The sequence below is a fragment of the Pristiophorus japonicus genome, chromosome 7 (genome assembly GCF_044704955.1).
Source record: "Pristiophorus japonicus isolate sPriJap1 chromosome 7, sPriJap1.hap1, whole genome shotgun sequence".
Taxonomy (NCBI): domain Eukaryota; kingdom Metazoa; phylum Chordata; class Chondrichthyes; family Pristiophoridae; genus Pristiophorus; species Pristiophorus japonicus.
In genome coordinates, this window is record NC_091983.1 from 166878278 (window position 1) to 166902062 (window position 23785).

A 23785-nucleotide genomic window follows, 5' to 3' on the forward strand; every position below is an offset into this window, starting at 1 on the left:
CACGGTTGAGCCACCTTTCCTTTTTTATTTTTACGCCAGACAGGGATGTACAATTGTTGTAGTTCATCCATGCGGTCTCTAAATGTTTGCCATTGCCCATCCACTGTCAACCCCTTAAGTATCAATCTATCCTAGCCAATTCACGCCTCATACCTTCAAAGTTACCCTTCTTTAAGTTCTGGACCATGGCCTCTGAATTAACTGTTTCATTCTCCATCCTAATGTAGAATTCTATCATATTATGGTCACTTCCCCAAGGGGCCTCGCACAACGAGATTGCTAATTAATCCTCTCTCATTACACAACACCCAGTCTAAGATGGCCTCCCCCCTAGTTGGTTCCTCGACATATTGGTCTAGAAAACCATCCCTTATGCACTCCAGGAAATCCTCCTCCACCGTATTGCTTCCAGTTTGGTTAGCCCAATCTATATGCATATTAAAGTCACCCATGATAACTGCTGCACCCTTATTGCATGTACCCCTAATTTCCTGTTTGCTGCCCTCTCCAACATCACTACTACTGTTTGGAGGTCTGTACACAACTCCCACTAACGTTTTTTGCCCTTTGGTGTTTGGTATGCAGCTCTACCCATATAGATTCCACATCATCCAAGCTAATGTCCTTCCTAGCTACTGCATTAATCTCCTCTTTAACCAGCAATGCTACCCCACCTCCTTTTCCTTTTATTCTATCCTTCCTGAATGTTGAATACCCATGGATGTTGAGTTCCCAGCCCTGATCATCCTGTAGCCACGTCTCCGTAAACCCAATCACATCATATCCGTTAACATCTATTTGCACAGTTAATTCATCCACCTTATTACGGATACTCCTTGCATTAAGACACAAAGCCTTCAGGCTTGTTTTTTTAACACCCTTTGTCCTTTTAGAATTATGATGTAGTGTGGCCCTTTTTGTTTCTTGCCTTTGTTTACTCGGCCATCCACTATTGCTTTTTACCTTTCTACCATCTGTTTCTGACTCCATATTACTTCGCCCTATCTCGCTGCATAGGTTCCCATCCCCCTGCCATATTAGTTTAAACACCCCCGAACTGCATTAGCAAATGTTACAGGTTGGGACACCATCGAGCACCTGTAGAACTTGGAGGAGGTTCTTAGTCGGCTTAATCGTGTGGGGCTCAGGCTAAAATGCTTGAGGTGCGTTTTCCTGGCATCTGAAGTGGAGTTCCTGGGGAGAAGACTCACGGCAGACGGCATCAGGCCCAGCGATTCGAAGACAGAGGCAATCAAGAACGCACCGAGACCACAGAACGTGACGGAGTTGCGATCGTTTCTAGGACTCCTGAACTATTTTGGTAACTTCTTACCGGGTCTTAGCACATTCTTAGAACCCCTGCACTCTTTACTGCATAAAAGAGATGAATGGGTATGGGGCAAAAGCCAAGAAAATGCCTTTGTGAAAGCTAGGAAGCTATTATGTTCAAACAAATTGCTTGTGTTGTACGATCCATGTAAACGTTTGGTACTAGCATGTGATGCGTCGTTGTATGGGGTCGGGTGTGTATTGCAACAAGCTAATCAATTTGGGAAATTGCAACCGGTTGCTTATGCATCTAGAAGTCTGTCTAATGCCTAGAGGGCCTTCAGTATGATCGAAAAAGAAGCGTTAGCGTGTCTTTATGGGGTAAAGAACATGCATCAATATCTGTTCGGGCTCAAATTTGAATTAGAAACCGACCATTAGCCGAGTATATCCTTCTTTTCTGAAAGCAAGGGGATAAGTACGAATGCATCGGCCCGCATCCAGAGATGGGCGCTCACGTTGTCCACATACAACTACGCCATCCGCCACAGGCCAGGCACAGAAAACTGTGCCGATGCTCTCAGTAGGCTGCCATTGCCCACCACAGGGGAGGCCCGCAGATTTAGTCATGGTAATGGAAACATTCAAGAGTGAGCAATCACCTGTTACCGCCCGACAGATTAGAACCTGGACGAGCCAGGACCCCTTACTGTCCTTAGTAAAAAACTGTGTGCTCCACAGGAGTTGGTCTAGTGTCCTGTTAGCAATGCAGGAAGAAATAAAGCCGTACCAGCGGCACAAAGATGAAATGTCTATACAGGCAGACTGCCTCCTATGGGGTAATCGGGTGGTGGTGCCAAAAAAGGGCAGGGACACCACAGCACCCACCCAGGCATCGTAATGATGAAGGCGATAGCCAGATCCCACGTGTGGTGGCCTGGTATCGATGCAGACTTGGAATCCTGCGTGCACAAATATAATTCATGTTCACAGTTAAGCAATGCACCCAGGAAGGCACCACTGAGTTTATGGTCCTGGCCCTCCAAACCGTGGTCCAGGGTCCATGTCGACTGTGCAGGCCCGTTCTTGGGAAAAATGTTCTTAGTGGTAGTAGATGCGTACTACAAATGGATTGAATGCGTGATAATGTCGGCAAGCACATCCGCTGCCACCATTGGAAGCCTACGGGCCATGTTTGCCACGCACGTCCTTGTAAGTGACAATGGGCCGTGCTTTACCAGTGCCGAGTTCAAGCAGTTCATGACCTGCAATGGGATCAAACATGTCACATCTGCCCCATTTAAACCAGTGTCCAACGATCAGGCAGAATGAGCAGTTCAAACAATCAAGCAGAGCTTGAAAAGGGTAACTGAAGGCTCACTGCAGACTCGCTTATCCCGAGTCCTGCTTAGTTACCGCACACGACCCCACTCGCTCACTGGGGACCCTCCTGCTGAACTGCTCACGAAAAGGGCACTTAAGACAAGGCTCTCATTAGTACACCCTGATCTACACGAACAGATAGAAAGCAGGCGGCTTCAACAGAATACATATCATGATCGCGCAATAGTGTCATGCGAAATTGAGATAAATGATCCTGTATTTGTGTTGAATTATGGACAAGGTCCCAAATGGCTTCTTGGCACTGTTTTGGCCAAAGAGGGGAGCAGGGTGTTTGTGGTCAAACTCTCAAATGGACTCACCTGCAGGAAACACTTGGACCAAACTCAAACTCAGATTTACGGACTATCCAGAATAACCCACAATAGACTCCACCTTTTTCAACCCTCCAACACACGCACAAATGGCAACCGACCCAGCGGTTGACCACGAAGCAGAACCCATCACCCGCAGCAGCCTAGGAGGATTCACCACCTCCAGCAGTCCAGCAAGGCCAGCTGCGCAACAGCTCAGCGAGGGCCCAACAAACGACTCACCAAAACCAGCATTTGCACCGAGACGATCAACCAGGGAAAGGAAGGCCCCAGATCGACTCACATTGTAACTAGTTACACTATTGACTTTGGTGGTGGGGGGTGGGGGGATGTTGTTATGTATGTGAACCTGTAAATACAATGTCTAACCACCGGATCCCACAATCCCTTGGGAGCACCTGTATATAAGGAGGCCTCACAGGCTGGAGAGGCACTCTGAGATCTGCAGTAAAGGACTACGGTCATACCTTACTTTGAGCTTGCAGTATCTGGTCTTACTCTTTATTCAAGACATAACAACACCCAAGTGGTAAAGATGAATATCTATCCCATGGAGTGTAGTTATGCAAATAAATACAGCAACTATTCTACAGTTGTATTGTCCCACAGACAGCAATAAAATGAATGATTTGTTTAATCTGTTTTTTTGATGGTGGTATTGGTTGAGGGAGGAATGTTGACCCAGACACCAAGAGAACTCTCTATTCTTCCTGGAGAATACCCTGGGACCTTTAACATCCACCTGAACCACTGGAAAAAGCAGACAGAACTTCCATTCAACATCTCATCTCATCTCTAATAATGCAGCACTGCTTCAGTACTGCACTGGAGTACCATCCTATATTGTGAGCTCAAACCTTGCTAAGGGGCTCAAAGCCACAACCCCCTGACTCAAGAGTCAAGAGTACTACCAACTGAGCCAAACTGACACAATAACTATCATTATTCTTATGTTTGTCAAAGCTTTCATTTCTTTCCATTGAGTTATCTCAACTAAAAACATAGCCTATCAAAAATATTGCATCATTGTACTACAAGTGATAAATCTTAATACTATATTAAGTTTGCCACTAGCAATTGAAGTGACTCTGGTACATCTTACTATGGATTTTCAATTAGTGAAGGACCAAACCATTTGCATTTACACCTTGGTTCTTCAGAAGCCAGTCACACAGGTACATAGGATAAAAAATAGTAAAATTGAATTACTATCCGTATTGCATGGAATCCCCAGTTCCAGAAGGTGATGCAAATTGTATTATCATTTCCATATCAGCATGAACCTGACTGTCAGATCTGAGGCACCATATCAGTTTGAAGCCCGTTGACAGGAAGCTGAGACTCCACCATCTACAAGACTCAAGTCAGGAGTGTGAGAAAATACAAAGGCCCACTTCTCAAGACAACTAGGGGTGGGCTATAAATGTGACCCTGTAAGTGTCACCTACATCCCAAGGATAACATTAAAAAATACCATGGTCCTACAAATAGTAAATTCAACTAATGACTGATTAATTTGTTATGTTTGGTAGTGGTGGTTGAATGTTTGTCTGGACACTGGAAGAACTTCTTTTCTTCAAATAGTGCCATGAGATATTTTACATCTGCCCAAACAGCTAGAGACAGGGTCTCAGTTTAAAGTGTCATCCAAATGGTCGTACCTCCAACAATCCTTAGAACTGCACTGGTGTCATTTCAGATTGTGTGCTCAAGTGGGGCTTGAACCTAAAGGCAAGAGTGCTACCAGCCGAGCCAAGTTGACACTCAATTTGGTCAATAACTTTCAATGTATCATGTTACAAGGAAGATTACTGATTTTGTTTTGTTTCTTTGTTTGTTGCAGAAGTAACTGTGTAAATGTCTTGGTAACTACAACGCAACTCGTACCAGCACTTGCCAAAGTTCTATTGTATAGCTTAGGTGGTGTTTTCCCTATTGAAAATATTTACAGTGCAACCAAAATAGGTAAGGATCCAACAGAAAATATTTGCAGCATTATAATCACTGAAACTATATTTGAGATTTCAGGATGTCACAGAGCATAAGAGCAGAGCTTTTAGTTATCACAACCAACATTTACTTATTAATCTCTAGGCACTTATGCCCTATCGGGTCCATGGTTCATTACATCATTTTGTAAAGACCATCTAATGTTTAGGTTTAATTTTATTTGAAGTTAGGTCAAAAGAATTAAGTGACATCAACTGTGAATTGGGTCCCATAAATCGGTATTATCGGTATAAACAGGACCTCCGCAATTTACCTGGAGTCAGTGGTGTCATCTCACTTAAATAGCAACAGCTGATGCCCATGCCACTATGGGCACATCTTGGGCAACAACAGGGGGTGGGATGGAGTGGGAGAGGCAGGAAATATGTCAACCACTTTAGGCTACCAGTGCCATTTGACACTTCTGATCGACACCCTTTATCAGGTGTCCAAGAAAATTACTGTTGCCATGATTTTCATTGCTATCCTGCCATGATTTTTAGAAGCATGTAGGCCAGGAGCCCCCTGCCCCCACCCTCCCCCCACCCCCCGTCCCCCAGTTTCATTTAAGATCCATGTCACTCAGTGTTGGAGACTCTAGGGCTAAAGAAATTCCTGGTGTGGAAATTCCCTCCTCCCACCACCAAACCCTCCCAAACCCATCCCCTCCAACATCATAGACCACATTTGAGGCAGACAGAGGATCTGATGAAAGCTCGAGGACTGGGTCTGACAAATCCGGGTCCCAGATGATTTTCCACTCTCTCCGCTAGTAGTGTGCCAATGGGCCCACAGATGTTCGTGGGCTTGCCTTCCAGATCAGTAATAAAATGGAATGTTCATAATTAGAAAACTGTGGATTTAATCAGAAAGTAACTTTGAACGGAATAAATAGTTTCAATAAATGATGAGTATTTGCAACAGTCGTCCAATATCTAAAAGCAGTTGACTTGTGTCATCAGCTGCCTCCACGGTCCCTCCCATGAAACTTTGACTGTACATGTCGCAGGTGATTGAAGGTGCATTCTACTTCCATGCTACCTGTTGGAATGGAGCCAAAATAAAGTGATCCCTGCACCAGACTGAGAAAGCTGGGGTCACATCAGAAATAATGCAGTATGATTAATGTGTTAATGTTTCTGCGAGGATTTATGAGGTTTAACCCTAATTTTTGAATTCATCTTTTGGGAAGTGATTTAACCCTCAAATCAGAAAGCTTTAACGGTGTGACACATTAACAGGGTTTGTCAGATATGAATTTACTGTACTTGGAGAAGACACAGAATGTTTATAAAAAATGTTTTTGAAAAGGGCTTGTTTTAGAACATAAATATTTATGAAGGATTATGATGAACCCTCTCTTAATTTGCCTTGTTGCATCATTTGCTGTTAATTTTGTGGTATTTGTTTAAACAGCCGATGAATTCAAAGGAACTGCCTTGAAGCGATTACTGATTATATGAGAGAGCTGATTAATGTTAGTACCGATCTGACTATGAGAAATTGTTTAATATGAGTGCATAGCCTGACTGTTTGAGGAGCTCTTTAACATTACCACAGATCCTGCCTGTATGAGGGAATGCTTAATATTGGTACAGATCCTGACTGTTTGAGGAGCTCTTTAATATTAGTATAGAAACATAGACATCTACAGTGCAGAAGGAGGCCATTTCAGCCCATCGTGTCCGCACCGGCCGACAAAGAGCTTCACGGCCCTTGGTCATCAGCCCTGAAGGTTACATATAAACCTATGAACAATGGCGGAAAGGTAAAGAACACCCAGTCCAATCAGTCTGCCCCACACAACTGCAACACCCCTTGCACCAAAACATTCTATACTCCATCCAACCGGAGCCATGTGATCTCCTGGGAGAGGCAAAAACCAGATAAAAACCAGGCCAATTGGGGGGAAAAAATCTGGGAAAATTCCTCTCCAAACCATCCAGACGATTGAAACTAGTCCAGGAGATCACCTTGGCCGTATTCAATTCCCTGAAGTACTTACCATCGTATCTGTGCCAGCCAACAAGAGGTTCTCCAGTCTAATCCCACTTACCAGCTCTAGGTCCGTAACCCTGCAGGTTGCGGCACTTTAAGTACCCATCCAAACACCATTTAAATGTGATGAGGGTTTCTGCATTCACCACCCTTCCAAGCAGTGAGTTCCAGACCCCCAAAACCCTCTACATGAAGAAACCTCCCCTCAAATCCCCACTGAACCTTCCACCAACCACCTTAAAACTATGCCCCCTCATAATTGACCTCTCCATCAAAGGAAATAGGCCCTTGCTATCCACTATATCCAGGTCCCTCAACATTTTGTACACCTCCTGTCAACCTCCTCTGTTCCAATGAGAACAAACCCAGCCTATCCAATCTTAGCTAAAATTCTCCATTCCAGGCAGCATCCTAGTAAATCTCCTCTGCACCCTCTCTAGTGCAATCACGTCCTTCCTATAATACAGCGACCAGAACTACACGCAGTACTTCAGCTGTGGCCTAACCAGAGTATTATACAATTGAAGCATAACCTCCCTGCTCTTGTATTCTATGCCTCGACCAATAAAGGCAAGCATTCTGTATGCCTTCTTAACCACCTTATCCACCTGGCCTTCTACTTTCAGGAATCTATGGACAAGCACTCCAAGGTCCCTTTGTTCATCTACACTATTAAGTGGCCTACTGCTTAATGTGTATACCCTTTCCTTATTAGCCATCACAAAGTGCATTACCTCACACTTCTCCGAAATAAATTCCATTTGCCACTGCTCTGCCCACCTGACCAGTAGTTTGATATCCTCCTGCAGTCCATGACTTTCTTCTTCATTATCAACCACACAGCCAATTTTAGTGTAATCTGCAAACTTCTTAATCATACTCCCTTTTTTCAAGTCTAAACCGTTGATATATACCACATAAAGCAGGGGACCCAGTACTGAGCCCTGCGGAGCCCCACTGGAAACATCCTTCCAGTCACAAAAACATCCATCAACCATTACCCTTTGCTTCCTACCTCTAAGCCAATTTTGGATCCAACTAGCCACTTTGCCCTGGATCCCATGAGCTTTAACCTTCGTGACTAGTCTACCACGTGGGACCTTATCAAAAGCTTTGCTGAAGTCCATATACACTACATCGTATGCACTACCCTCATTGACCCCCCTGGTTACCGCCTCAAAAAATTCAATCAGGATAGTCAAACATGGTCTTCCCTTAACAAATCCGTGCTGACTGTCCTTAATTAATCCTTGCCTTTCCAAATGTAGATTTATCCTGTCCGTCAGGATTTTTTCCAATAATTTTCCCACCACTGAGGTTAGGCTGACAGGCCTGTAATTACTCGGCCTATCCCTTTCTCCTTTCTTAAACAAGGGTACTACATTAGCAGTCCTCCAATCCTCCGGCACCATGCCCAAATCCAAATGATGGTCAAGGACTCTGCTATTTCCTCTTTCACTTCGCTCAACAGCCTGGGATGCATTTCATCCGGGCCTGGGGACTTACCTACTTTCAAAGCTGCTAAACCCCTTAATATCTCCTCTCTCACTATGTTTATTTCATCCAGAATTTCACACTCCTCTTTGATAGCAGTATCTGCATTGCCCCTTTCCTTTGTGAAAACAGACGCAAAGTATTCATTAAGAACCATACCAACATCTTCCGCCTTCACACAAAGATTACTCTCATGGTCTCTAATAGGCCCCACCCTTTCTTTAGTTACCGTCTTGCTCTTAATATATTTATAGAACATCTTTGGGTATTCCTTAATTTTACGAGCCAAGAATTTTTCATGCTCTCTCTTAGCATTCCTAATATCCTTTTTAATTTTACCTCGTAATTTTCTATATTCCTCCAGAGATTCTATAGTATTTAGCCGTCGGTATATGACATAAGCTTCCCTTTTTTTCTTTATCCTCCCCTGTAAGTCCCTAGACATCCAGGGGGCTCTAGTATAGATCCTAGCTGTATGGGGGATTGTTTAATATTAGTATAGATCCTAGCTGTATGAGGGACTGTTTAATATTAGTATAGATACTGACTAGGAGAAAGCTTATTTAATATTAGTACATGCACTAACTGTATAAAGGAACATTAATTAACATTAACTGTATGCGGAAATGATGCACTATTAGTAAGTGGTTACCTTTATGTAATATTTAAGGACATACCACCAAGTATGCAGGATAACTACATACTAAAGATTAATAGTACAGATTTAAGAAATGTGGCCGTGAAGGGAATGATAAGACAATATTAACAAAAATCAAACTTTAGAAAGCCTTTAGGGAGAAACAATGACAACTTGGGGTAGAAATTGTACCCTACTGTGCCCGTTTTACAGGTGTAAAAGGGCATAAAATTGGTGCAGCAAGGCTCAATTTTGGGGGCCAACATCCTGCATCCCAAGGACACCTAAACACAACCCAACCCAACAGCAAAGTGAGGGAAACTACTGAAAATATAGAAACCTCAAAAAAAAATGCTCAAAGGGTAAAGAGGGAACTAAAAATAAGAAGGGTTGTGGAAGCTAAATGAAACCGTCAGAAATTCTTCCAATATTATAACAGCAAGAATGTTATAATTGAGATTCCATAAGGGTGTAAATAAGGCTGAAACTAAGGATAAAGTTGGAGGGAGAGGTAGTCGCTATAAGACCTTCTCCTTCCAATGGGGAAACTCGGAGCTTTCACCACCACTTCCTGAGGCCTACCATCACTTTTCCATTGATGGTCCTGGACACAGCAGTATATGGGCCAGTATAAAGTCAATGAAAAAGAAAACCCTGCCCCAAATGGGTTGCCTATTCATTATTACCCAATTCGCACTACCACCAACAGCCAATTTCAACTCCTGTGTATCAATATCAGGTGAAAACTGGAACAAGTTTAACTGTCATGCTCTTGTAGTGGAATAGCCTGCACTTATTCGCTGTAGCCACACGTGAGAATGACCATTTGGGTGAAGAACAAAAGGGTTGGCAGCACTTGTACCCCAGCATGAGTCAGTGTCTTCAGGAAAAAAGGGGGGAAATTGAGGAAAGTTGCTTTTTGCACACTGATAACCCTTACCTTTCAAATTGCCAGTCGATATATAACTAAACATTAGGTGCAACATCCATCATAGAAAAATATGACTTCAGACAGAGTCTGTTGATCCACTAGGGGAGTGATAAAATAGGGACAGGTGGCATACAAAGTTAGATTATTATTATTGGATTGAGGGAGAAGAAACATAAAACTGCCTATCTATGTTCAAGTGATTATAGTACATTGCAGTGCTATATTCTCACTTGTCATTCTCAATATTTTTGCGTAAATATAATTTGAGCATGTTCCCAAAAGGTTGATTTTAAGAGAAATTATATGCTGTATAGTAAAGCAATTTAATTATTATTGAAAGGCTGAGCCATGCATTGTTTTTCAGGCAAAGAAAGCTGTTTTCAGCGTATAGTGTCCAAATTTGGCACTAAAGTTACTTATGTTGTCATTGGAGATGCCAGAGATGAAGAGCATGCCGCTACTCAGGTAAATTCACCCTGAACTCTTCCTCATTTATCTTCCAGGCAAAGAAAGTTGCTTTGAACGAATTATGCAAAGGTTTGGCAGAAAAGTAGTATATGTTGTTATTGGGGATGGTGTAGAAGAAGAACAGGCAGCAAAAAAGGTAACAAGTCTGCTAAATATTGTTGGTGCACCATTTGGATTTATTACTCTGGGCTTTGCTTTGTTTGAATTCATGTGATGTTGGAAAAGATTTTTCCAAGTGTGCCTTAATGTATTAGCTTGTAGAGCATGATGAGATAGAGCTTTGAACAAGTCGCTTTGTGAACTAGAATTAATGGCATTAACCTCATTAGTTAATGGATTTGGTCTTCATTTTAAGGTGGTGGTTAATTCCTTTTTTCTTGCATGACTTTATAAGAAATGGTGTGTGTCCCTTTCTAAGGGCTGATATGGATCAAAGCAGATTTCTGCATGCTTTATTTACCGATTGTGATGTGCCTTTCCTCAAGGATTACATCATTAGAAAATCTATTCAATGACATAAGATGCTGATGTCAAACACGCCTAAAGTCATCTTTTGCATTGAAACGTTTTACTTGCATAAATAACACCATTAGAATACCTTAATACTTTAAAATGCAACATTAGTTGAATCTTGTATTGAACAATCCACAGGGCCATCTGGCAGAAGAGATCTGTCTAAGGAGTAAGAATAGAAAATCTATTTTACATGCAAGCTAATTTGACTGACAATTTGAAGACTAATGGATTGAAACTTACAGAGCCCAGTTGCCAATCCATTCGCTGTTCTCGTGTCATAGATGGGGACAAATGAGTAACAAGGCAATTGTAGATGGAAGGTTTGGATAGCTTGATAAAGCACGAGGTGCTGCTCACATCATTTGAATTAGCAGTCATTACAATGAAGGAAAATACAAGTTTCAAGTTCTGAAGCATATACCAAAGTGTGTCTATCAATCTTTTTGTCAATTTTCAATTCATGGCAATGTTCTGTAATGAAAATGCTGTGCAGAAATTGGACCTTATTGGATCCATTTTACCGGCGTAAAACGAGTGCAATGAGGCCCAATTTCTGCAACCTACTTCATCCACCCCAGGGACGCTCTAAAGCAGGTATTGGGCTGTCTTACATATGTAAATAAGTGGCCTAATTCCTGTTTAATAGCCGCTGGCAGAAATTGCTTTGGGATTGAGCAGAGCGGAAGCCAGATCCTGCTCTACTCAGGACTCTTCAGCAGCCACCAACAAAAGGTATGTTTTTTTTTTACTTTTAAAAATCATTCCTGTTGAGTCAGGAGAAGCAGAAGACCTCCTCCATTCCACAGTATCTCGATCAACCTTGTCCGTTGTCGTTCCGCCCGTCCCACCCCCTGGACTTCCGTTTGGGCTGCTGCCAGCGAGGCACGAGGCCCAAAATTCTTCATCTTCAATGGGCAAGCTGACTGTGGTGTTCACCCAAATATTATTAATGAAGCTGAGGTCCAGTCTGGGGCCAGCCTCGAACCTCCCAGATGGAGCACACATGGCATGTGCAGCTTTGATTCTGGGCTCGAAAATGGGCCCAGGTGAATTTCAACTCCTCGGTCTGCTTACGATGGCTAGAATTTTATTTTGTGCTCCGTTCATTTGTACGCAATGCAGGAGATCAGGGAACCACTGTAGAAATTGTATCCCAATGTTTTTTTGGGGGGGAAAGATCTGTTGGCTGATTTCTGGTGCTGAAGTACAAGATTGAAAAAAAATTATACTAATCCTGGCAGCCAGGTTGCATCCGTGAAATATGGACAATACCATGACCGATTATTCCCTGCACTTTTGGAATGAATTGCACAATATTTCTAAAATAGAATGGAATGTTGATTTAATAAATTGCATTCCTGCTGCCAATTATTTGAACAGTGGTAGGTGAAGAGAAATGGAATAACTGAGGGGAGGAACAGAACTGTGGTGTAATCCGATTATGTATTTCTTGTAGTTAAGATCCTGATATTGGTGCCAAAGAATTCCAAACTCATGACATGTGCACATGTCCAGAGTTTGTCTTGGATGTGCTTTGCACCATAAGGAAATGAGACACATTTTCATTTATGGCTTTAGCAATTCATTTTTACTGTACTAATCATCTTCCTGTTGGTTGAAGTACATACAACAACAACAAAATATGCTTTAATAGGGGGGTATAGCAGGTATAGCTGGCAAAGTACTAGCTGCTGTTATTGCATTCCTGCCTCTGAAAACTTGGGATCGAGACATCAGACCTATCGATAATGACGTCAGAATTTAATTTCTCAACTTAGTTCAAAATATAAACAACAGAACAGGCTCGAATTCCACACTTGAAGGTAATTACTAAGAATAAACCCATATTCAGTAACATTGGCTGATTAATAGAAACTCTTGCAACAGTAGAAATTCACAAACTTTATAGACACAGTGAACTGGGTTCTTCTTCACAATTTTTTTTTGTTTTTGGGATGTGGGCAATCATTGGCAAGACCACATTTATTGCCCGTGCCTAGATGCTGCAATGATTATCTTTATAAATGGGTGGCTTTCTAGGCCACTTCAGAAGGCATTAAAAGTCAACCACATAATGTGGCGCTGTAACCACATGTCGCCAGACTGGGTAGAGTTGGCAGATTGCCTTCACTGAACGACAGTAAACCAGTTGGGTTTTCACGGCAAATTGGCACCTTTCATGGTCATTTTTTTATGACACCAGACCACAAATTACCAGATTTATTGAATTCAATTTAAACGTGTCATGGTTGGATTTGAAATAAGTTAAATAAGCACATTAATACACTGCTATGGGTACAATTATATCTATATTAATATGTCCAAAAGTGGGCCTCACATTGGGAACTCAAACTGTTGTGTGATGCTCTTTGCGGATGTCAGCTTGCTGTTCAGAGTGCAGCAAGTGATTTAAGTGTGCTGTGTAGCGTTTGTATTGGGGACAGAAATTAACATCAATATACATAAAATAAATAGCATTATTTAATCCCGAGACTAAAAATTTGAATTAAATGGTATTTTTCCACTCAACTGTTTTTCCACTTACTGTACTCGTTAGTCATTATCATAACTCCTTAGGGAGCCTTATATGCAGAAGTTCCTGACATCACATAGCTGGCGGCTTATGTCTACTTTCTGAAATAGTAGCAAAGCATACTTTGTAACTATTGTTTTAATCTACTTTCTCCAGTTTATAACTTTTTTCATGTAGGTGTGCGTCATATCCACTGAAAGATTCTGACTGACATCCGCAGGGATCAAATCAGGAGTTACAATTTTTGATTTGTGGTTTCCAGCGGAAGATGAAATAAAATTACTGATCCAAAGGAGACTAAATAATTATTCCCTGCATTAAACACATTAATAGCCTGAAGTTCTCCTTTCATTGAGTTGTCTCAGCTCTGACAGACACAGGATTATGAATAAGCAAACTGGGAATATCATGCTGAAGGAGCAGTGGCACTCCTGTAACATTAACGTTGAAATGCAAGTCTCTATCCCCAAAACTTTTGCTGATCTGCAAAAATGTTTTCTTTTTTCCTCCCTTCATTACTTCTCCAAATGATTATTTGTTGAATTGTTGCTGGAAAAAAAACATAATTTGTTAAAAAATCAATTGAGCAGTGAAATTTCTGTAAATCTTTGAAGGAATGTTGAGGATTGCCATACCTGATTTGCTACAGTAGACTCCTCCTATCAAAGTTGGGCATCATTAAAGGAGGCCTAGAGAAGGGGAGGGGTGGAACAGCAGTTACTACACAGTTTTAGTAATATATTGCTACACAGTTTTAGTAATATATTGTGCCATGGATGGCTTCGTGTCCACAACAACCAACACTAAAGGGAGAATTTTAATCTCAGAAAACGTATGAATTGGGGTCAGGTGGGAGGTTAACGAGTTAAAAATACTGAATCCTGACACCAACCCACCTCCATCCCACCCACTTCCGGTTTTAACGGAAGTGTGGCTGGGGCGGGGGTGGGGGCCGGCCAACCCACTCCCAGGCAGTGGCTCTCTCATTTAAATATTATAATGAGGCTCCGTGCCATGTTATGATTCACCATTTGGTTGGTGGGCGGATTTCCTTGGCCTCGGAGAACCCGCCAGCTAAAGGGAGACGAGGACTGCTGGATCCAGGAGGTAAGTGCCTTTCCAATTACCTGCTGGATCCAGCGTTCCTACCTCATTGACCCCCTGCGATCAGACACCCTCGACCCTTCCAATTGCCCCCCGAGACCTCTGATCTGTCCTCAGATCTCCGAACCCCCCTCCAGCCTTCAATCCTTGGCCACCGACCCCTTCCGGTGTTCAATCCCCTCTCCGGCCTTCCAACTTACCTGCTCCGGACCCGATTCCTCCTCCAGCTTTCCAACCGACCCCCCCGGGTCCCGAACCCCCTCTGGCCTTCTGACCTCCCTCCTCCAACTCCCATTCACCCTTCAGCCTCCTCCCTCTGGCCCCTAATCATCACCCCTTCCAGCCCCGATCCCCATCCATCCCCGATCCACATCCATCTCCGATCCCCATCCAGCCCCGATCCCCATCCATCCCCGATCCACATCCATCTCCGATCCCCATCCAGCCCCGATCCCCATCCATCCCCGATCCACATCCATCTCCGATCCCCATCTATCCCCGATCCACATCCATCTCCGATCCCCATCCAGTCTCCTTCCTCTGGCCCCAATTCCCCCTCTGGCCTCCCTCCTCTCTGCGGCTTAGTGCCACAGGCCTACCCAACCGCCAGTCAGGCAGCTTCTCCATCTGGCTGGCTTTGGGTGGGAAACAGTAAGTCCAAATTTTAATAAAATAGTTCTCCCGGGTTTCCTGACCATTTTCCAGCGCAACCCCCTCCCCCCTCCAAATTAAGATTTTGGCCTAAGAAACGAACTATTGAGGTGATGGGCAGGCAGAGCCTTAGGCACCCCACCACAATCAGGGAAAGAAAATCAGGCAGTGAGTCATACCAAACCATTCTTGTGTATGTCCTAGCACCTGGCTATAGCGCTGAACTGGAAGATTCTTAAGAGCAGGCCATGGTATGCCCTGTCGTCTTTATGTGTAGCGTTGGGGGCAGGGGGTCAGACCTAAGAAAGTATAAAATAATTTTTTAATGGAGAGTAAAGTAAAATGTAATTTTTAAATGACAATATACATTAATGATTTAGATGAAGGAAATGAGTGTAATATCTCCAAGTTTGCAGATGACACTAAGCTGGGTGGCGGTGTGAGCTGTGAGGAGGACACTAAGAGGCTGCAGGGTGACTTGGACAGGTTAGGTGAGAGGGCAGATGCAGTATAATGTGGATAAATGTGAGGTTATCCACTTTGGGGGCAAAAACACAAAGGCAGAATATTATCTGAATGGCGGCAGATTAGGAAAAGGGGAGGTGCAACGAGACCTGGGTGTCATGGTACATCAGTCATTGAAAGTTGACATGCAGGTACAGCAGGCAGTGAAGAAGGCAAATGGTATGTTGGCCTTTATAGCTAGGGGATTTGAGTATAAGAGCAGGGAGGTCTTACTGCAGTTGTACAGGGCCTTGGTGAGGCCTCACCTGGAGTATTGTGTGCAGTTTTGGTCTCCTAATCTGAGAAAGGACATTCTTGCTATTGAGGGAGTGCAGCGAAGGTTCACCAGACTGATTCCTGGGATGGCAGGACTGACATATGAGGAGAGACTGGATCGACTGGGCCTGTATTCACTGAAATTTAGAAGCATGAGAGGGGATCTCATAGAAACATATAAAATTCTGACAGGACTGGACAGGTTAGATGCAGGAAGAATGTTCCCGATGTTGGGGAAGTCCAGAACCAGAGGACACAGTCTGAGGATAAGGGGTAAGTCATTTAGGACTGAGATGAGGAGAAACTTCTTCACTCAGAGAGTGGTTAACCTGTGGAATTCCCTGCCGCAGAGAGCTGTTGATGCTCGTTCATTGGATATATTCAAGAGGGAGTTAGATATGGCCCTTATGGCTAAAGGGATCAAGGAGTATGGAGAGAAAGCAGGAAAGGGGTACTGAGGGAATGATCAGCCATGACCTTATTGAATGGTGGTGCAGGCTCAAAGGGCTGAATGGCCTACTCCTGCATCTATTTTCTATGTTTCTATGTAATCATCTTTGGAGGTAAATGTTTTGAAGGAGCTGCAAGTGCCCCAGCTCGATTCTGCTGTTCGCTCACTGATCTGTCTGGAGTGTTCTGGTTTAAAGTTTCAGCGTATATCAAGGAGTTGCACCTCGAGGGATGATGTTGCTGGCTATGTTCTCTCAGCTAAACTCAGCTCCATTTGGTTTTCATTACCACTCCTGAGTCCGCATCTCCTCCAAGTCTGATTGACAAGAATAAGCCACCACAGCTGGAGTGTTGAAAATTCTGCAAAGTTTGTAAACTGTTTTTCCTTTCCACTAAACCAAGAGGGAATTAATAAACTTCTGCATCTTCCCCACCATTCTTCCCCGCCCACATTAGGTCAGTCAGGAATGGGGAACATGTGCTGCGTATTTAAGTAAAATATATATCTGACTCTTACAAATAAGTTTAAGGAAATATTCCAAAATCATTCGTAACTTTGTCAACATTTCTATTATAAATTTATATGTTTGCTAGAATAATCTTACCTTTGTGGCATGTTTGGATCTTAATTTTCTAAGGGGATAAAACTCCTCTTAACAGAAAATAAGAGAATGCTTGTTTTACTCCATAATTAATAAAATTGCTGGAATATGCAACTTTGCAATATGGACCTAGAAATTGGATCACATCCAAAATTAGACCACTGCACGTGCCCAAAGTGGTCAGCAGCAGGAGCACACAACATTGGTGTGCCGGCCTCATTGGTTTATTACCGGCAAGCTGCGGGCACCTATCGTGGTCCCAGAGGATGGTCACAGCGAGGGGACGGGGGGGTGGGTGGGGGGAGCGAGATTGTCCAGCCGGGCTCAGGTTGAAGGCAGCAGTTAAGTCCAAGAACAGTGACCTGCAGTTTTAATGTGGAGCTAGAAGCAGTACTATAACGTACTTACCTTTTAGGCGACAGGTTTAGGCGACAGGTTTGGTTGCTGTGCACCAGGGAAAACTGACCGCATGCCGCTATCAGTCGCCATCCAATTTCCCAAAGGGACCTGAAACAAGTGTTAGGCAGCCAGATTTCATAGGCAGAGGACCTAACGGCTGTTTCCGGCGGGGGCTTTGGACAACGACATGGCATCCCAACCAGTATGACATGTGGCATGGACTGACCGCTTCCGCACACCATATAGGACCTTTCAGCACCTGTTCCTCACTCAAGAAATGGGTGCAGCACAATCCAATTTCTAAACTATGATTTCTGACAATATGATTTCAATAGTGGATCATTAAGTTCAGAGAAAAATGAAGGTGAGAGAGTAACTGCATACTAGCATGGATAGAGGATTGGCTAACTAACAGAAAACAGTCGGGATAAATGGTTCATTCTCTGGTTGGCAAGTAGTAACAAGTGGGGTGCCGCAGGGATCAGTGCTGGGACCCCAACTATTTACAATCTATATTAACGACTTGGAAGAAGGGACTGAGTGTAACGTAGCCAAGTTTGCTGATGATACAAAGATGGGAGGAGAAGCAATGTGTGAGGAGGACACAAAAAAATCTGCAAAAGTACATAGACAGGTTAAATAAGTGGGCAAAAATTTGGCAGATGGAGTATAATGTTGGAAAGTGTGAGGTCATGCACTTTGGCAGAAAAAATCAAAGAGCAAGTTATTATTTAAATGGAGAAAGATTGCAAAATGCTGCAGTACAGCAGGACCTGGGGATACTTGTGCATGAAACACAAAAGGATAGTATGCAGGAACAGCAAGTGATCAGGAAGGCCAATGGTATCTTGGCCTTTATTGCAAAGGGGATGGAGTATAAAAGTCTTGCTACAACTATATAAGATATTGGTGAGGCCACACTTGGAATACTGCGTGCAGTTTTGGTTTCCATATTTACGAAAGTATATACTTGCTTTGGAGGCAGTTCAGAGAAGGTTCACAAGGTTGATTCCGGGGATGAGGGGGTTGACTTGTGAGGAAAGGTTGAGTCGGTTGGGCCTCTACTCATTGGAATTCAGAAGAATGAGAGGTGATCTTATCGAAACATATAAGATTATGAGGGGGCTTGACAAGGTGGATGCAGAGAGGATGCTTCCACTGATGGGGGAGACTAGAACTAGAGGGCAACATCTTAGAATAAGGAGCCGCCTATTTAAAACAGAGATGAGGAGAAATTTCTTCTCTCAGAGGGTTATAAGTTTGTGGAATTTGCTGCCTCAGAGAGCTGTGGAAGCTGGGACATTGAATAAATTTAAGACAGAAATAGTTTCTTAAATGATTAGGGGATAAGGGGTTATGGGGAGCAGGCGGGGAAGTGGAGCTGAGTCCATGATCAGATCAGCCATGATCTTATTGAATGGCGGAGCAGGCTCGAGGGGCCGTATGACCTACTCCTGTTCCTATTTCTTATGTTCTTATGTTCTGACATCAAGTCAGCTTTCAAATAAATATGGCAACCAAGGAGCCCCAAAAAACTGAGGCCTGTAGTTGGGGGGGGGGGGTGGTGGGGGGGAGGGGGGCGTGTGGTGGGGCGGGCGGAAGGAAAATCCTCCAGTGGCTGGAATCATATAGGAAAATTGTCATGGTTGTCAGAGGCTGATTATCCCAGCCTCAGGATATTGCTAACAGAATTCCTCAAGGCAATGTCCTTGGCACAACCAGCTTTAGCTGCTTCATTAATTGACCTTCCTCTGTACTACGTTCATGAATTATGCTGTTGGATGACAATTCTATACTGTTCAGCTCCATTTACAATTATGCTAATAATGAAGCTGCTCTTTCCAACTTACAGTAAGCCATGGATTGGGCTGATAAGTGGCAGGTGGCATTCATGCCAAATAAATTACTATCTCCAACAAAAAAAGTCCCAACTCATGACCTGCAATGGCATCACCATCACTAATTCCCCAACCTTGTTCACCATGGCGGTGACCATTGACAAGAAACTAAACTAGACCAGGCATATTTACAATGTGGCTGCAAGAACAGAGAACAGTGCCTCTCTATCACCTTCAAGGTTTATGTCAGGAGTGCATTTGAATACTCACCAGTCATCTGGTTGGACGCAGCCACATCAACCTTCGAAGCTCAACACCATCCACAATAAAGCAGTCCATTTGATCAGTGCCACTGCCCTGAACTCAGTTTCTGTCCCCACCCATTGCCAGTGCACTGTGACTGCAGTATGCATTATCTCAGCACATCATCATCATAGGCAGTCCCTCGAATCGAGGATGACTTGCTTCCATGTCAAAAATTTCACAGGTGTTTCAATGAAGGACTTAAAATTCCAGGTCCCGAACTAAATCTTGAAGGGTGGAAGACGCCTGTGCGTGGATTTTTTTTAACATCTGGTGACTGTTGCACACCAGCCATCACATGGGCTTGACAGAGCTAGCTCTTGGTCCAGTGGCAAGGATTAACAAGGACGACTGGAGACCAGCTCTGCTGCACGGACCTAGTGCGCACACATATCACAGTGTGGGCTGCCCCGTGCTACCCCTGGGTCCTCGCCTTTCATGGGCCCCTAACTCGCGCCTCTCCTGGGCCCCGATCACATCCCTCTACAATCTCTTGCCGCTCCTTTGCCCCGACCTCGCTGCTCCTGCTGTACCTGCCCATGCTCCAATCACCGACCTGGACATTGATGATGTCCCTCTTCACTGCCGTTGCTCTCCTGCTCCAGCACGTACTGCTCCCTGGAGTGAAAGGCCGCCATGCTGCTCCTTCCGCTCCCCGGCCTGCTCTATGGGGTGCACTGCAGCAACATTGTAAGTTACTTTGACTGTTCCTCTCAGCCCTGTGACCTCTACCACTGAGAAGGACAAGAGCAGTAACATTCAGGAACACCATTACCTTCAAGTTCCTACAAGTGACACACCAACCTGGTTTGGACATACACTGCGATTCCTTTATTGTCGCTGGGACAAATTAGTGGAATTTCCTACCTAACACTATAATGGAACATCATCACCACAAGGACTGCAGTAGTTGAAGGGAAAGGCCCACCACTGTCTTCCCAGGGCAAGTAGGGAGGGGCAATACAAATATACAAAATCGACGGGCAGGAAAAGGCCAGCTGTTTCATCGAGCATGCCTCACACAACCACAACGCTTGGAGCATCATGATTTCGTACCCGTACTCACAGCACACATACCCACCAGCACGCATACCTGCCCGCTCGTGTACCTGTCCGCCCACATACCCGCCTGCCCATCACCAGTCATGTAATCTCCTGGGAGAGGCAAAAAAAAAGAAGAGTAAATAGGGAAAAATATATTTTCTTGAATTTCCTCTCCTACCCTTTTAGACGACTGATACTAGTCCAGGAGACCACATTGAAGCCGTGATTTCGCTACCCGTGGTGAGTTGGGTGCAGCCGGCATTGATGGCGTGTAGGAAAGCTGCTCCTGACTCCATCCCGCCCTCTGCACCCAATCTTCCATTAATGGGGTTTGTTAAGCACGCCCTGCGAGGTTTCCGGCCAATTAACAGGAAGCCGGTCTGATGAGCTGCTGCAAACACTGACGAGCACTGCACAGAGGTGTACGGCTGCACCCAGGCTCTCCCATCACTCCCTCCAGATGCTTCTGGAGGGAGTCATAGCAAGCAGGGAGGTCCTCTTCCCTTCCAACGGGCGGAAGAGAACTCCTCAGGACACCAATGCAACCTGGTTGTACATTGCACAGGAGGACACAACCAGGGATGTCGTCAGGAGGACCTGACTGCAGTGGCACAAACCTTTCAGTGATCTTAGTAGATCATGAAATGTTACTGCAAAGCCACACGCAACCTCATCCTGCTGTGCCACTCATCACATCCCCATCACTCTGCCTTCCCTACTCTACCCCTGCACATTCTTACTCACGCCAACTGACCTTGCACCTCCACCCATCCCTCTCTCGCTCTATCTACATTATCAATTCCCCATCATACTAGCCACCCCTCACACTCACCCTTGTCTAATCATAGCAACTAACAACACACAAGGGTAGGCACTTGGGTCCTTTAGCCAATGTTCATGTAAAGTTTATGTTGATGTATTATCAAACATTGAAATCTTTATTTTCATCACATTGAGTTCTTGGATAGATTTGTAGACACCTTTGGAAGTGGCTTAGTGAGTTACAGTGAATGGTGAGACATAAGGGTATCCCCTCTCCCCCACCCCCCACAATGGTGATGAGTGTGAAAGGAAAGGCTTAGGCATTGTAAGGATGCTTTATGGAGCCGGTGTGGGGTAGTGCCAACCTGGCGCATCATATGGCAGCCAGGGTGTACAGCAATTTAAGTAAATGTGGCCATGTCGAGGCCATCCTTGGCTCCTGGGCAGCAATGTGGTCGGGTGCTGATGCCCTGTGTCCTTTGCAGCATCGGTTGATTGCGGAGAAGGTTGGTGTTGTTGTTGGTGTTGCTGGTGTGTTTAGTGATGTTGGTGTTGAGGCTGATCATGGTGCGATTCTGAGGTCCAAGGAGAGATTTTTTAAAAGGCACCGATGCTGTTGGAATAGATACAGGTGAGGTTGAGATGACAGAAGCAATCTGTCAGTGATGAGAGAGGATGCTCTAAGGAGGTGACAGTGAATAGAGAGTTCGCTGCAAACACTTCCAAACTGCATACAGCTCAAAAGATTCTTCCAAATCATGAAGGCTTCAGCTTCTGACATTGTAAAGTGAACAGCTGTGAAATGGTCGCTGTCAACTAGCCAAAGTAATGGAGTCACTGAGAACCCAACTCCAATTACCTGGCGTGTTCCCCGAGGAACGGCAAACCCGTCAAAAGGTTGGTCAAATTGTAAGTGCCTAATTTTAATCCTCTTAAGTAGCATTCAACTACTTCATAACTATCTTAATTAACTGGCCCACTGCTTGCTGTCAGGTCTGCGATCCGCACACAGTCCTGACAGGTCAGAAACTCATACAGAGGTAGGTTAAGAGCGGGATCCCGCCCTGCTGTCAATCTCAGCCATTTCGACATTGGCAGGGCACTCGCAGGGCTGGGAAGATTCCGGCCAGACAGCCTTTTATAAGACATGATCCTCTTCCCAATCAGCAATTGGTCTAGTGCTTTCCTGAAGGCACGCAGAGATTCTACACTCAGCACGTGAGCCAATAACTTGTTCTATAGGTCTACTATCTTCTGGGAAAAGAAGAACTATCTAACATTTAACCTAACCATGTCCTTGCATAGTTTATACATATGACCTCTTGTTTTCCTCAATCTATCTAGTTGAAATAGCCCCTCAAGAGGAACACAATTTTGTATACCTCTATCTAATAACCCCAAAATCTATGTATTTATAAAGGGAATAGCTACAGCCTATTAAGCCTTTCTGAATAACTGTGGCCTTTTAAGCTGGGGTTCATCCTTATGGCCCTACTTTGGACTTTTCCCAAATCTTCTGTATGACCCACCATGTGAGGGGACTGAAACTGTATGCAGTATTCCAAATGCGGTCTTACCAAGGTTTTGTACAAGGACAATACGTTGTATTTTGTTTTATATTGAATAGTTCTATTTATGTAACCTAATACCCTGTTTGCTTTGGCTACGGCTTCTTGGCATTGGTCATAAACCTTTTAAGAGTTATGAATATCCCTTTCTCTCTCAACTGATTTTATTTAGATACCATGTAGAGTGTAAGTACACTCGGTTTTGATCCTGTGCAAGTGCATTAGACTGTACTTAACTAAGTTCAATGCCAGAGTTTGGCCCATTCCCCCAGCACATTGAGATCCGCTTGCACAATTTCCTTTTGTTGCGCAGTCCTGACACTTGCCCAAATTTTAGCGCCCTCTGCAAATCAGAGGGAACAAACAGCCATAAGTGTTAGTGGTGTAGGACCTCTGGTAACACAGTGTGTGGGAGACCAGAGTAGTGGAGGGTGGGGGGGAGGGGAGTGTCAGGCTCCCATCCAGTGGTAGAAGCATGAAGTTAGTAAGTAGCAGCATCAGCGGATAAGTGTCTATTTCAAGATCTCAGCATACATGTGAGACTGCCCTCTAGGCCCTGGGCTGATTATGAGAAACACCACAGGAGATCTGCTACTGACAAAGAAACTTGCATTTTCATAGCGCCTTTCATGTCCTCAGGCTATCCCAAGCACTTCACAACCAATTAATAATTCTGGTTTTGATCGTGTTAGTTGAGGGATAAATTTTAGCCAGAATCATAGAATGACACATCA

The 23785-nt window shown here is 44.1% G+C and overlaps 1 protein-coding gene across 17 annotated transcripts in view; it reads left to right on the top strand.

Annotated features, from left to right (window-relative positions):
- The window catches only part of eya4 (EYA transcriptional coactivator and phosphatase 4), a 535797-nt gene that overhangs the window by 507843 nt on the left and 4169 nt on the right, over nucleotides 1–23785 (top strand). For 13 of the 17 annotated variants that reach the window (XM_070885521.1, XM_070885527.1, XM_070885532.1 and 10 more), the window contains 2 exons: nucleotides 4828–4949; nucleotides 10537–10637. In XM_070885521.1, coding sequence (XP_070741622.1) covers nucleotides 4828–4949; nucleotides 10537–10637 — 223 coding nt within the window. Of the gene's footprint in view, nucleotides 1–4827; nucleotides 4950–10397; nucleotides 10499–10536; nucleotides 10638–23785 lie in introns of all 17 variants that reach the window. The other 4 variants (XM_070885523.1, XM_070885537.1, XM_070885538.1 and 1 more) reach the window with 1 other exon arrangement.